Genomic DNA, 12,498 nt, shown 5'->3' with positions numbered 1-12,498 from the left:
CAGGATTATCTGGACTGCTCAGCAGGATTATCTAGATATCTTCAAGGGCCATAATCCACAGACAGGATGTCTGCAGGAGGATACTGCTCTGTATCCCTTCGAGTTGTCATGGCACATTCCTGAGGCCCTTCCTGGAACTGAGTCCAGCAGGCAGTCTGAGATGGTGGCCCTTTCCCTAAGGTGGAGCCTGTAAAGTCAAGTCTAGACCTTCACAGGTCTAGATATTCTCTTCTTTTATCATGGGTTACATAGGTTGAACTCAAGTTGTTAGTGTTTACCTATTAAGCAATTTTGCAAGTCCATTTGTGCCTTTTGATTGGTGAACTGAGACAATTAATACTCAGAGTTATTACTGAAAGTTGTGCATTGATTCCTGCCTTTTTCAAAAAAAAATTTTGTAGTGTTTGTTTTTTTTTCCTCCTTATTATAGTTTATTGTTTCCTGTGGCCTTGTGGATGAATCTGTTTTTCTCAATCTATATGATTCCTTCAAATATCTTTGTAGAGCTGGCTTAGTCAATCTAAAGTCCTTTATTTTTATTTTAGAAAGGTTTTATTGTTCCTTCAGTCATCATGGATAGTTTTGTTGGGTACAATAGTCTTAGCTGGCAGTTATCTTTCAGAAGCTGAAATATATCTTTCCAGGTCATCCTGGTTTTTAAAGCTTCAGCTGACAAATCTGCTGTTATTGGGATGAGCCTGCCTTTACAGGTGACCTGGTGGCTCTCTCTCTTTCACTATACTTACTTTGTTCTGTATATTTAATATTTTAATTCTGTGATGAGGAGGGGAGACTCATTCCTGGTCTTGTCTGTTTACTATCCCAAATGCCTCTTGTATCTGATTGGCTCTTCTTTTCCTAAATGGGAAAATTTCAGTTATGATTATTTTGAAAATGTTTTCACATCTTTAAAATGATATTCTTCTTCCTTTATGGCCATTATCCATAGATTTTTTTTTCAAAAAAAAAAAAGAACATTACATTAAATTCTCAGTAGCACCTTCTTTTAATGTGTTTTTCTTTTGTTGAAGTGTTGTTTCCTCCACATTGTCTTCAAGTTCAGATGTCCTGTCTTCTTGAGTCAGTCGATCATGGATACTTTACTTGGTATTTCTTCTTATACTTACATCATCACAGATTGTTTCACTCTAGTGTTTCTATCTCATGGCTGAATTCTTTTTTCATACTTGGTATGTAGCACCTTTCTTATTTTGTTCAGATGTTTGTGTCTTTGCATGTACTTAAAAATCATTATTTTGAATTTTCTGGGATTTCATCTAACTCTCCTCACTCTTACTGTAGGGTTAATAAATGTTGGAAGAATTATGTTGCCTTGGATTTTCATGTTTTGTTTTTGTGGTCTTTTTTGGTTTTGTTTTGCACTAAGATTTAAACATGTAGTGTTATTTTGCTTCTTGGTTTATTTTTTGAGCTATATTCTTTTAGTTGGGGTATCTGTCATATGCAAGTGGGCCTCAGTTGTAGAAGAGCTGAGTGCATAGTTCAGAAACTAATACCTCAGTCCTGGAGATCAGGGTGGCTGACACAGATTCTATACTGGTTCCCGTGTAGGCTATTAACTGGGAAGACAGCTGCAGCTGCTTGACTTTGTCACTATGCAAATGTCACATTAACCAATTTATAACTGTGGTCACTAGACTCCAGTGACTGTTGGAGGATAGATAACTAAGGGTGGATTTCAATCACTAGTGTGGGCAGGGGTAAAGAGCAGCTTAGAGAAGAAAACAAATGGAGGTGGGCAAAATATAAAGGAGGCAAAGCAGAGCTATTAGAGTCTACAGATTTTACAGATTCTAAGAGGTAAAAAGGGAGCAGATACGAGTGGGAGGAAGAAGAAAAGATGTAGGAGTGAGGAGAGGAGTAGATGAGATGTAGCTGAAGACTATAAGGGAAAGAGTATTGAGAAAGCCTTAACTGAGGGGAGAGACACAAACAACAATCTGAAAGTATAACCCAACAGAAGAAAAATATGAGACCTATGTGCAAGACTGGAAATGAAGTAGTACAAAGTAAGAACAGAGGGGGAAAGCTGGCTGCAGAGGTGTGGGTGCAGGAGAGCTGGCCCCAGAGGTGTGGGTGGGTGTGGGAGAGTGGGAAAGCTGGCCCCACCCCTCAGCAGGCCAGAGAGAAAGCCAGTTCTGGTGGCGTGGGTGCAGGAGAGCTGGCAGGCTGATCAACTCAACAGATCAAGGGCTTTGAGTTGGCCCACCTCACAATCTTCCCCATCTAGGAGCTGTTGGAATGCGTGAAGGGGTGGGTCCTTCAGATCGTAGCTGCAGGACTCTGTGACTCAGGGCAACAGCAGAATATCTGAGAGTCTCTATCAGGGTCCAGTGTTGATGTTGTAGCAGAAGCCAAAGGCCTTGAAGGAGCCTAAGGACTCAGTGAAATGAATACTTGCAAGTAAAGATGTTTGGGCTCTTTGGCAGAAGGGTATACTGCTAGACACACTGCAACTTGCCACTATGAATGAATGAGATGGAGATGTGCTGTGAGAGGACATCCTGTACACTGTGAATGTATGTTGCTCTCATTGGTTGATAAGTAAAGCTGTTTGGCCTATAGCCAGGCAGAATAAGACTGGGTAGGAAAGCCAAATGGAGATATAGGAAGAAGGGCAGAGTCAGGAGACCAGCCAGCTGCCAAGCAAGCAGGTCATGTAGAATATGAGATAACAAGCCATGAGCCACATGGCTAAACATAGATAAGACTTATGGGTTAATTTAATTGTAAGAGTTAGTTAATAACAAGCCTGAGCTAGTGGCCAAACATTTATAATTAATATAAGCCTCTGTGTGGTAATTTGGGAAGCATCTGCCGGGTATTTGGGAGTTGTTGATGGGGCAGAGACTTCCACCAACAGAGATGTAGGAAAGATGGAGGAATGATGCATGCACAGAATGATAGAGCATTGATAGAGAAGCAGATGTTGCCTAGGGGGTTGATGAGATGTTTTTTGTTTTTTTCTTTCTTTTCTGTTCTAATTTTTATTTTTTATTTATTTTTTGGGGGTGGTGGGGATACAAGGGTGGCAGGCAGATATGGATGGACTGAGAAATGAGTGGGTTTGGGGTACATGATGTGAAATACCCAGAGTCAATAAAAAAAATCATGTTAAAAAAAAGAAACTTAAAGAATCCTTATGGAATGAATTGACAGCACAGCTGTATTGAGTTCAGGGCAATGTTTTCAGATGGCTCTAGTTCCAAGGTTCCCAACCTTCCTAATGCTGTGACCCTTTCATACAGCTCCTCATGTGGCTGTGACCCCCAGTGATCTATAGTGTGGACTTTGTTCATTTGTCTGTTTTTGACAAGTTCTCACTATGTATCTCAGGCTGGCCTCAAACTCACAGATCCTCAGTCCATTATCATTATGGTGGGAAGCATGCTGGCATACAGGTAGGCATGGTGCTGGAGAGGGAGCTGAGAGTTCTACATCTTGGTCTGCAGGCCACAGAAAGTGAACTGTATGCCACACTGGGCATAGCTTGAGTGTAGGAGACCTCAAAGCCCACCTCTACAGTGACACACTTCCTCCAGCAAAGCCACACCCAACAAAGCCACACCTCCTAATAGTGCCACTCCCTATGGAGGCCATGTTTTTATTCAAACCATCAGTCAGGTCAGAGCCCTCATGCTCTATCAGTCCTGGGAAATGCTCTCATAGACACACTTGGAGGTGTGCCATACTATCTTCTAGGCATATCTCTATTTAATCAAATTAACACATGAGATTAATCATCATGGGGAAATCACAGAGAGATTAAGAGTTGATTTTTATGAGTGTAGATACTCTAGAAGTCTTGGAAGGTGTGGTGTTGGTACCACTGTGTGCTCCCTTGTGGCTTTCCATGTGGTAGGCTGCAGTGGGCTCCCTCAGGCACTATGAATTGACTGAAATGTGGTATTATTGCCCTAATAGTTACAAGGGACCTAACGTGTTTGTCCTCTGACACTGATGTGGAACCAGGCATTTAATGAGAAGCAGTGTCAAGAATCACAGCAGCGTAGTACCTGCTCCATAACATTCATGGGTTTTGTCAATGACACACGATCAGGTGTCATTGTAGGTGGGATACGTAGGTGCTGATGCGAGACAAATTATGCATTCTACTGCTGTTGCGGGCTTTTGTGCTTAGACACGGGGCTCCCCTCCCAGATGAGCATCTCTGTGGGGAGGTGATGGACATGGTCTTCTGCCCGGTGCTTTTAGTTTTAATGCTCACCAGATCAAGCAGAAGTGGACCACAGCTGGAGCCAGGCAAAATTGCTCTCAGCTGAGGTGCCCACAGGAGCTGTAAAGAATAGAATGATGATGACATCAGGAGCAGTTTCTACCTGGACCTTGTCAATCTGTACCTTGGAGTTGGGGGCACAGCCAGTCCTTGGCTGTAGAAGAAACTTAAGAGATCTTACTTGGTTTCTTTAGCGATGTGTGTGTGTGTGTGTGTGTGTGTGTGTGTGTGTGTGTGTGTGTGTGAGAGAGAGAGAGAGAGAGAGAGAGAGAGAGAGAGAGAGAGAGAGAGAGAGAGACCTAAATGAAGCCACATGTGACTGGCCACACGCTGCTCTCAGCAGGCTCCTGGACCCCAGTTCTTATGGATGGTACTTTCAGCTCCTCTCTGTGTTACCACACCCGTCCCCTATTATGTAGCTCTCAGTGGGTGTGTTAGCTTTCTCACGACCATGACAGAACACCTAGCATTAACAAGACTACTTACTCACATTGCAGAAGGCACAGGACATGGTCGTGGGTTTCTGGGACTGTGGTGAGGCACAACATCATGATGGTGGGGGCTGAGGGAGGAAGAATGAGCAAGGGTCTGGGGACCAGGCATAGAGGTAGGCCTCTAGTAACCTATTTTTTCCAGCTACCTCCTGTCTCCTAAATTTTCTACAGTCTCCCCAAATAGTGCCATTGGCTAGTGACCAGGCATGCACTAAATGACCCTATAGGAGGCATTTGGCATTCACACCATAACAGTTGGTCTGGGACAGTCCCTCCACCAAGTCAAGTCTGCCTCATGGGAAAACCATCAGCTGAGGCAATGTTGTAGAATGTCTGTGGAATCCCAGAGATGGCGATTTGCAGGGGTTTGACTCTTACATCTGTCCAAATTGGGACACTGTCTCCTTTTAAGACAGGTCTAGGCTGTGGTATTCTGAAAATGCATGTCTGTTTTCAAACGCTTTGAATGGTTTCATTCTCCTTTCCTCCCCCCCTCCACTCTCTCTCCTCCTTTCCCCCTCCCCCTCCCCTCTCTCTCTCCTCCTCTTTCTCCCTTGTTTGAATAGGTTATTTCAACAGCTTGGTTTTGTGGTCAGATATTCTTTCTTCCTGTTGATCCAGTTTGTTGTTGAGGCTTTGTGTGTGTGTGTGTGTGTGTGTGTGTGTGTCTCCCTCTCCCCTCCCCTCATGTGTGTGTGTGTGTGTCTCCCTCTCCCCTCCCCTCATGTGTGTGTGTGTGTGTGTGTCTCCCTCTCCCCTCCCCTCGTGTATATGTGTGTGTGTGTGTGTGTGTGTGTGTCTCCCTCTCCCCTCCCCTCATGTGTGTGTGTGTGTGTGTGTCTCCCTCTCCCCTCCCCTCATGTATATGTGTGTGTGTGTGTGTGTGTGAGTGTGTGAGTGTTAATCTGACTTACTGAGCTATTCATTCACAGGCCTCCTCACCCCTGGTTCTGAAACCAGGGTAATACCATGCCCTAACTCTCTCAGTCTTTTAAGATTCCAGGCTCCTGCTCATTTCCAATGTTGTCACCTCCTGTGCCTCTATGTCACTTTGGTTCTTCTGTGGAGAGAAAAATGAGTGCTGGATGCATCTATTTAGACACCTTGTCTTCTGAACATTATTTTTAAAATGTTAAAAATTTCAAGCAGAGACAAACATACAAAAGTCTCTAAAAAATGGTTAGAAAATTTGCATCTTATGGTCAGTTACTGGGAAGTTTCCTATTGAGAAGTGGGTGTTTTGTTTTAGAAGTGAACTTGTAGTAATCCTTTGCTGGGCTTATTAATGCTTAAAAGATAAAGTTCCTTATTAGTGCTGGTCTTAAGTGCATTTAAGATCCAAGTATGACAGCTCACCTATATAGTTCCAGAACTTGAGAGGGTGAGACAAGCCTGAGCTACAGTGAGACTCATTTCCAACAAAACAAAACACAACCCAAAGAAGGTTAGTGGTTGTGGTGATTTGAAAGAAAATGGCTCCCATAGGGACTGGCTTTGTTGGAGAAGGTAGGGCCTTATTGGAGGAAGTGTGCCACTGCGTGTGTGTGTGTGTGTGTGTGTGTGTGTGTGTGTGTGTCTGTCTGTCTGTCTTCTGTGTGGGGGCTTTGAGGTCTCCTTTGCTCAGGCTAAACCCAGTGAGACTCACAGTTGCTTCTGCTGCCTGTGGATCAAGATGTAGAGCTCTCAGCTCCTTCTCCAGCACCATGTCTGCCTGCATGCTGCCATGAAGACAATGGACTTAACCTCTGAAACTGTAATCCAGCCCCAATTAAATATTTTCCGTTATAAGAGTTGCCAAGGTCATGGTGTCTCTTCACAGCAATAGAAACCCTAACTAAGACAAAAGTTGGTACCAGGGACTTGGGTATTGCCGTGATATGTCAGACTATGCTTTTATTTGAAGGAATGTGGACTTTGGGACTGTAGATTAGAAATACAGTTGAATGCTTTCAGTGGGGCTTAATGGGCCATCCTAGTAGGAATATGGAAGACAGTGGTGCTGAGGGTGATTAACTGTTGGCTGGCTCAAGAGGCTTCAGAGGGGAATAATGTTAGTATGTGACCTAGAGATTATTCTTTTTTTTTTTTGTTTTTTCGAGACAGGGTTTCTCTGCGTAGCTTTGCACCTTTCCTGGAGCTCACTTGGTAGCCCAGGCTGGCCTCGAACTCACAGAGATCCGCCTGGCTCTGCCTCCCAAGTGCTGGGATTAAAGGCGTGCGCCACCACTGCCCGGCCGAGATTATTCTTGTGGTATCTTGGTGAAGAATGTGGCTGACTTTTGCCCTTGTCCAAAAAGTTTACCTGAGGCTAAAGTGAAGAGTTTTGCATTAATTTCATTGGCAAAGGAGATCTCAAAACAGTCTAATATTGGCTCTGTCATAGGGTTATTAGTGTTAAATCTAATGAAGATTTATAATGAAAAGGAGCAAGCTAAGCAAAGAAAAATACAAAATGTACAATTTGAGGAGAAAAGGGTACCAGGAAGTAGAATGGGGCTAATTCCTGTGTTCAAGGAGATAAACAGATTAAGAAGTGGAATAAAGGGAGTGATGCCTATGGACAAGATCCCACCTAGCTGAACTTCCAACTTGTGAAAAGGGATTAAAGAAAATTTCAGAGATAGGTACGGTGGTACACACCTTTAATCCCAGCATTCAGGAGGAGGAAGCTGGTAGATCTCTGAGTTTGAGGCTAGCCGGTTCTATAGAACAAGTTTCAGGACAGCCAAGCTTAGGTAGTAAAGGTAACCATGTAAAACAGAAAGCTGGTGAAGATGTAACTGAACAAAGGGAGCATGTTCCAGCCACAGTAAGCAGCAGAACTTGGCAGCTTTGGCCATGTGGTTCTGGCTGAGAGTCAAGGACAGAAGAAAGGGGTTATGAAATCTTCCTCTAAGACTAAAGAAAGCCTCTGAGTCCAGGCCTGTGTCAGGGGTGTCCCTGAATGAGGGCCTAGAGAGGCCAATGTGTGAAGCTGTGAAGGTGAAACCTGGATTGCCTTGGAGACCTCAAGATGTTGGAGAGGCCAGAGCCATGGGATACATGCTGAGGAGAGCTGCTAACAGCCCAAGAGAAAGAAGTGTGCTGCAGTCAACAAAGCTGGAAGGAATTGGAGATCTGAAGAGTGTTTTGACATCAGACATGGAGGTGCAGAGTTTGCTCAGCTGGTTTTCTGTCTTGCTTTGTCTAGTATTTCCTCACTATACTCCCTTTCCTTTGTTTTGGAATAGTAATGGATATTCTGTGCCATTATGTTGGAAGTATGTGACCTGCTTTTTGATTTTGATTTCATAGTTTACAGTTAAGAGATTGCATGCATCTCCGAAGAGACTTTGAACTTTAGACTTCTACTAAGTTGGAGACTGTCATAGACTATGGGGACTTTTGAAGTTGGAATGGATGCATTTTTGCATTATGATATGGCTGCAGGCCTGTGGGGGTCAGGGAGTGGAATGTGGTGGTTTGAAAGAATACGGCTTGGCTCCCCGTAGGGCGTGGCTTTGTTGGAGTAGGTGTGGTCTTTGTTGGAGGAAGTGTGTCACTGTGTGTGTGTGTGGGGGGGTTGAGGTCTCCTATGCTCAGGCTACACCCAGTGAGACTCACAGTTGCTTCTGCTGCCTGTGGATCAAGATGTAGAGCTCTCAGCTCCTCCTCCTGCACCATGTCTGCCTGCACGCTGCCATGAAGATAATGGACTAAACCTCTGAAACTGTAAGCTAGCCCCAATGAAATGCTTTCCTTTATAAGAGTTGCCGTGGTCATGGTGTCTCTTCACAGCAGTAAAACCCTAACTACGACAGTGACAAAGGCTGTCATCTCACCAGTGACTGGAGTGTCCCTGGCTTGGTGAGCAGGTGAGCCTTCAGCTCCCTTGGATTTACAGGCTCAGTTCATTGCTAGCAGCCACCCTGGCTGAAACCCCATCCCTAATTCTTTTAAGAAAATCCACGTAACCATAGGCCATGAAAAGTAATTTTAGATAGACTTCTACAGAAGTATACATCCATTATCTAAGTGATACTTACCCAGTTACTGGCAAATCTTAGAAACCTGTTCCCTTAAAAACATTAATAAGACAATTAAACCTAGTTAGACCATAGAATTGTTTGTAAAACTGAATTTATTAAAATGCTCATAATTAAAAAATATTAAAAGGCATAGAAATTAACAAACATCAGCTACAGACATTACACTGATGCTACATGGTATAGGGAAGCATCATGAATTTCAGTCCCTTTTCAGCTAAGCTGCGCAACGCTTGCTTCCATTTTTCAAACATAACGGGAACGCAAGGAGCTCACAAGAAGTGTGTAACTAACACGTCACGTTCTGCCCCCAACGCGAATGAATGTCCTATGAAACTCACGACTCATGCGCGCTACAAAGGAGAGAACTTGACGAACTTGTTACCAGATGGCCTTGTTTGGTTTCAAGACAAATTACAACCTTCTATTTCTAATGGAACTTCTAAAAGATCTGAGGAACGTTTAAAGAAAAATCCCCTGAGTATTGGGTCTACCGCTTCAATTCATTAAAATTCAAAGGCAATATAAAAGGATAAAACTTTTCTAGTGGTTAACTCGGGATAGGTGGAGGGCCAGATCCTCCCCCCACCCAGCACTGTCATGCCCTTGGTTTTCCTGGGGCTGGGGGCTACCTCACTGCTACTGACAGATGCAGACTGCCACTGCAGGTGTCTCTCCGTGCACCCCTCCCCCCCCTGCCCCATTCCTCTCCGTTACCAACTTGGCACAGGCCGGAATGGGAATGATACTGATGCCATGGGACCCTACAGCTCACTGCAACTCAGCTCTTCAGCATCCTGGTAGCATTAGACATCACACTTGCTCCCTTTGGAGAAGCAGGGTTTTCTTTCTTTCTTTCTTTCTTTCTTTCTTTCTTTCTTTCTTTCTTTCTTTCTTTCTTTCTTTCTTTCTTTCTTTCTTTTTTTTTGTCTGTTTGTCTTCTCCTGTCCACAGTGGCACTCTCTACACTGTGAAGGGAGTTCTTGGCTGGGGGACATTGATGAATAAATGCACTTTTCATTTGAAGTTTTCTCTGTGTATATGAAGAAAGGAGGAAAAGAGAGATCTTTCTTTCTCTGGGTTGTAAGGTGTGAGTACTTTCGATCCTTAGGAAACAAGCACAGGGTCTGGAGAAGAGGTAATAGAGTGAGTGAGGAAGACCAAGGCAGTCTGGGTGGGGCCAGGGAGTGGCACCTGGTGTCAACTGTGGGGTGAGAACATCCCTGGTGTGGGGAGAGGCAGTCGCTTCTGTCTCAGCCCAGTTAGACACTGTATGGCAGGTCCTGGACACCCAGTGCAAGGGAGGTGGGGAAATGTTCCCGCTGACCCCACTGGGCTACTCAAAAGCTTTGATTAATCATGTTGATACTCTAATAGGCCATTCCGGGCAGGCATTTAAAACTGCAGCCTAGAGAAGGTGTTCTCTAAAACCGTTCACTTTCCTTGGATTGGCTCCTGGGCACCCAGGCACTTCACACCACTCCAGTCAGCAGAGGCCCTTCTCAAATGCTGTGAGGCGGGTCCTCCCTTCTTCACCCAGCACTGACCTCTGTCATCCATCCTCAAGGGTGCGAGGTGTAACCACATCTCCTCTAGACCTACTAGAGGAACGCTGAGCATGTGTAGGCTGCAGAGCTCAAGAAACCGCTCAGGAGAGCAGCAGAGAGGGCAAGGCACCAGGGGGCAAGGGCTGAGCAGCAAGCCACGGGCAGACGACCAGCCCTTCCCTTAATTGCCTGATGGCCTGGGAGGCTGGGGGCTCACATTAAATCCAGGGTCTCCCCCCCTCCAAGAGCAGTAATCCAGGTAGATCTGTCTCCAGCACAGCTGTGATTACCAAATGAGCTAGCGGGCCTAGGAAATGAACAGAGACGGCAAGGAGGCTGGTCACTGTGGCAAGCAGAAAAGTCAGTAGGGCTCCCAGTGAGTGACATCAGCCACACAAGGATCACTGGACAGGGCGAGCAGTCATCAGGCTGCTGCTCTGGCCACGCCCGTTCCCGGCAGGCTACAGTAAGCCTTTGCAGTAAGACAAGCAGAAGGCGCTTCGTGATTGGTAGAGCCTTCCTTCTGGGTAAGTCAGTTTGCACAGTTGATGGGCTTACATTTCCCAGCCCATCGTGTTGATAACAACACAGTCATAACCATTTGATTATCCTGTCCCTAAGAAACTTACATAATCAACAAGAGGTAAATTAAATATCCAGATCAGTCGGAGTTACCTTTTTCCTACTTTCTCATCTTACTCCCTTAAGGTCTGCAGAGCAGTCAACACGGATCAGGTCCAGAGCATGCTGGGAGTGAGTGCTGCTGGAAGGCAGAGGTGTCACTGTGGAGTATGGGGACAGGCTTCATTTAATACCCTCTCTCTCCATGCTAATCTAGGATGAGTATTTCTCGGAGGGGGCAATGCAGGCTGAAATGAAGATGGAGTCTTCTGCAGCGAGGTCTCCTTCCTTAGGGGTGGAGTAAGACACTGAAATACTGTGAACGCTTCAGTCTACCTGGCACCGCATATGGCATCCAAACTCAATTCTGAGCTGGCTATTGTCAAGGACACAAAAGCGATTAAGGCTGAGGTATGCCTGGTCTTTGGTGATGGTACTGCCAGGACGAAATAGGTCTGGGATAAGATTTGGCAAAATGCAAAAACTAAGCACAGGTATGTGCTTGAGACCAGAAAAGCCAAGTCCCCAGGAAGGACTCAAGCATGCTTCGAGGCTTTTTTCTGTTACTAAAATTCCAATTTATCAAAAAAGGGGAACGTATTCCGGGTTTCCAGGTAGGTAGGCAGTTTTATGCCTTTCTTGATCAAAGTTTTCCATTTCCCAGTTCCTGTGTGGCTAGCCGAAACTGAAAAAACGGTACAGGCAGAAATCGGCACAGTGGAGACTCCGGTTTGCCTAAGTGACGGAGCAACATCCTCTTTAGTGATTCATGACACATCGGACAGTTAATTATTTTTAAAGTGCTTCTTGGGACATAAAACTCTCCCTCATTCGAGTTTTGGGCGGACGTTGTTGTCAACTACCTCTCCCATCTTCTCGGCTATGAGAAGCCCCATGTTTTTGGTCAGATCTTTGACGTGACTCTCATGAAGTAGCTTCTGCGTGAGGTACTTCTCTCTCTTGATCTTGCTTTTGGTGGTTTTGGACACATCTGGAATTGCATACGAAATGAAAAACTTCACGGAGTAGATGACATGCTGTGGGACAGAGGGAAGACAATGTTAGAGGGGCACAGCTAGTTAATAAGATTATTCTTGCTCGTCATTATGGCAGTGAGTCTGCACAGGACAGAGATTGCAGCCGTTCAGTCTCAAAGCAACAGGATGTAACAAGTGACCTGTTAGCCTTCAGATATCCCATGTTTCTGTGGCACGTGGAGAGAGAGAGAGAGAGGAGTGTATGTTAGTGTGTGTATCTTCATCCACATACATTCATCTTACAAAGAGTGAAGGCAATTGAGTTCCCTGTCATCCAGCACATGGGAGACTGAGCCTTAGGTCAGTCTAGGCTGTGTAGTAAAAAATAAAATAAAATGAATGCTCCCAGATCCTCTGTAAGTTACAAAGTCAGGCCAGTGACAGAGCGGTTGTATTTTGTGTGCCTTTTTCCAATTCCCTGTTCCTTTTCCAAAAGTAAATATTATATGTGCAAGTAAATTTACTATAAAGAAAAACACCAAAATGTGTATGTATTCACTACTAATGTATTTAATC

The 12,498-nt window shown here is 44.8% G+C and overlaps 1 protein-coding gene across 4 annotated transcripts in view; it reads right to left on the bottom strand.

The window, feature by feature from the left end:
- Nucleotides 1-8,854: 8,854 nt before the first annotated feature.
- Ano6 (anoctamin 6) overlaps nt 8,855-12,498 on the bottom strand; it is a 199,320-nt gene continuing 195,676 nt past the window's right edge. For all 4 annotated transcript variants that reach the window (XM_006974329.4, XM_006974328.4, XM_076556664.1 and 1 more), the window contains one exon: nt 8,855-11,982. In XM_006974329.4, coding sequence (XP_006974391.1) covers nt 11,773-11,982 — 210 coding nt within the window. In that variant the 3' untranslated portion in view covers nt 8,855-11,772. The remainder of the gene's footprint in view (nt 11,983-12,498) is intronic.

The sequence above is a fragment of the Peromyscus maniculatus genome, chromosome 20 (assembly GCF_049852395.1).
Source record: "Peromyscus maniculatus bairdii isolate BWxNUB_F1_BW_parent chromosome 20, HU_Pman_BW_mat_3.1, whole genome shotgun sequence".
Classification (NCBI taxonomy): Eukaryota; Metazoa; Chordata; class Mammalia; order Rodentia; family Cricetidae; genus Peromyscus; species Peromyscus maniculatus.
Note: the sequence above shows the minus strand (reverse complement) of the source record. Positions and strands in the feature narration are given on the sequence as shown.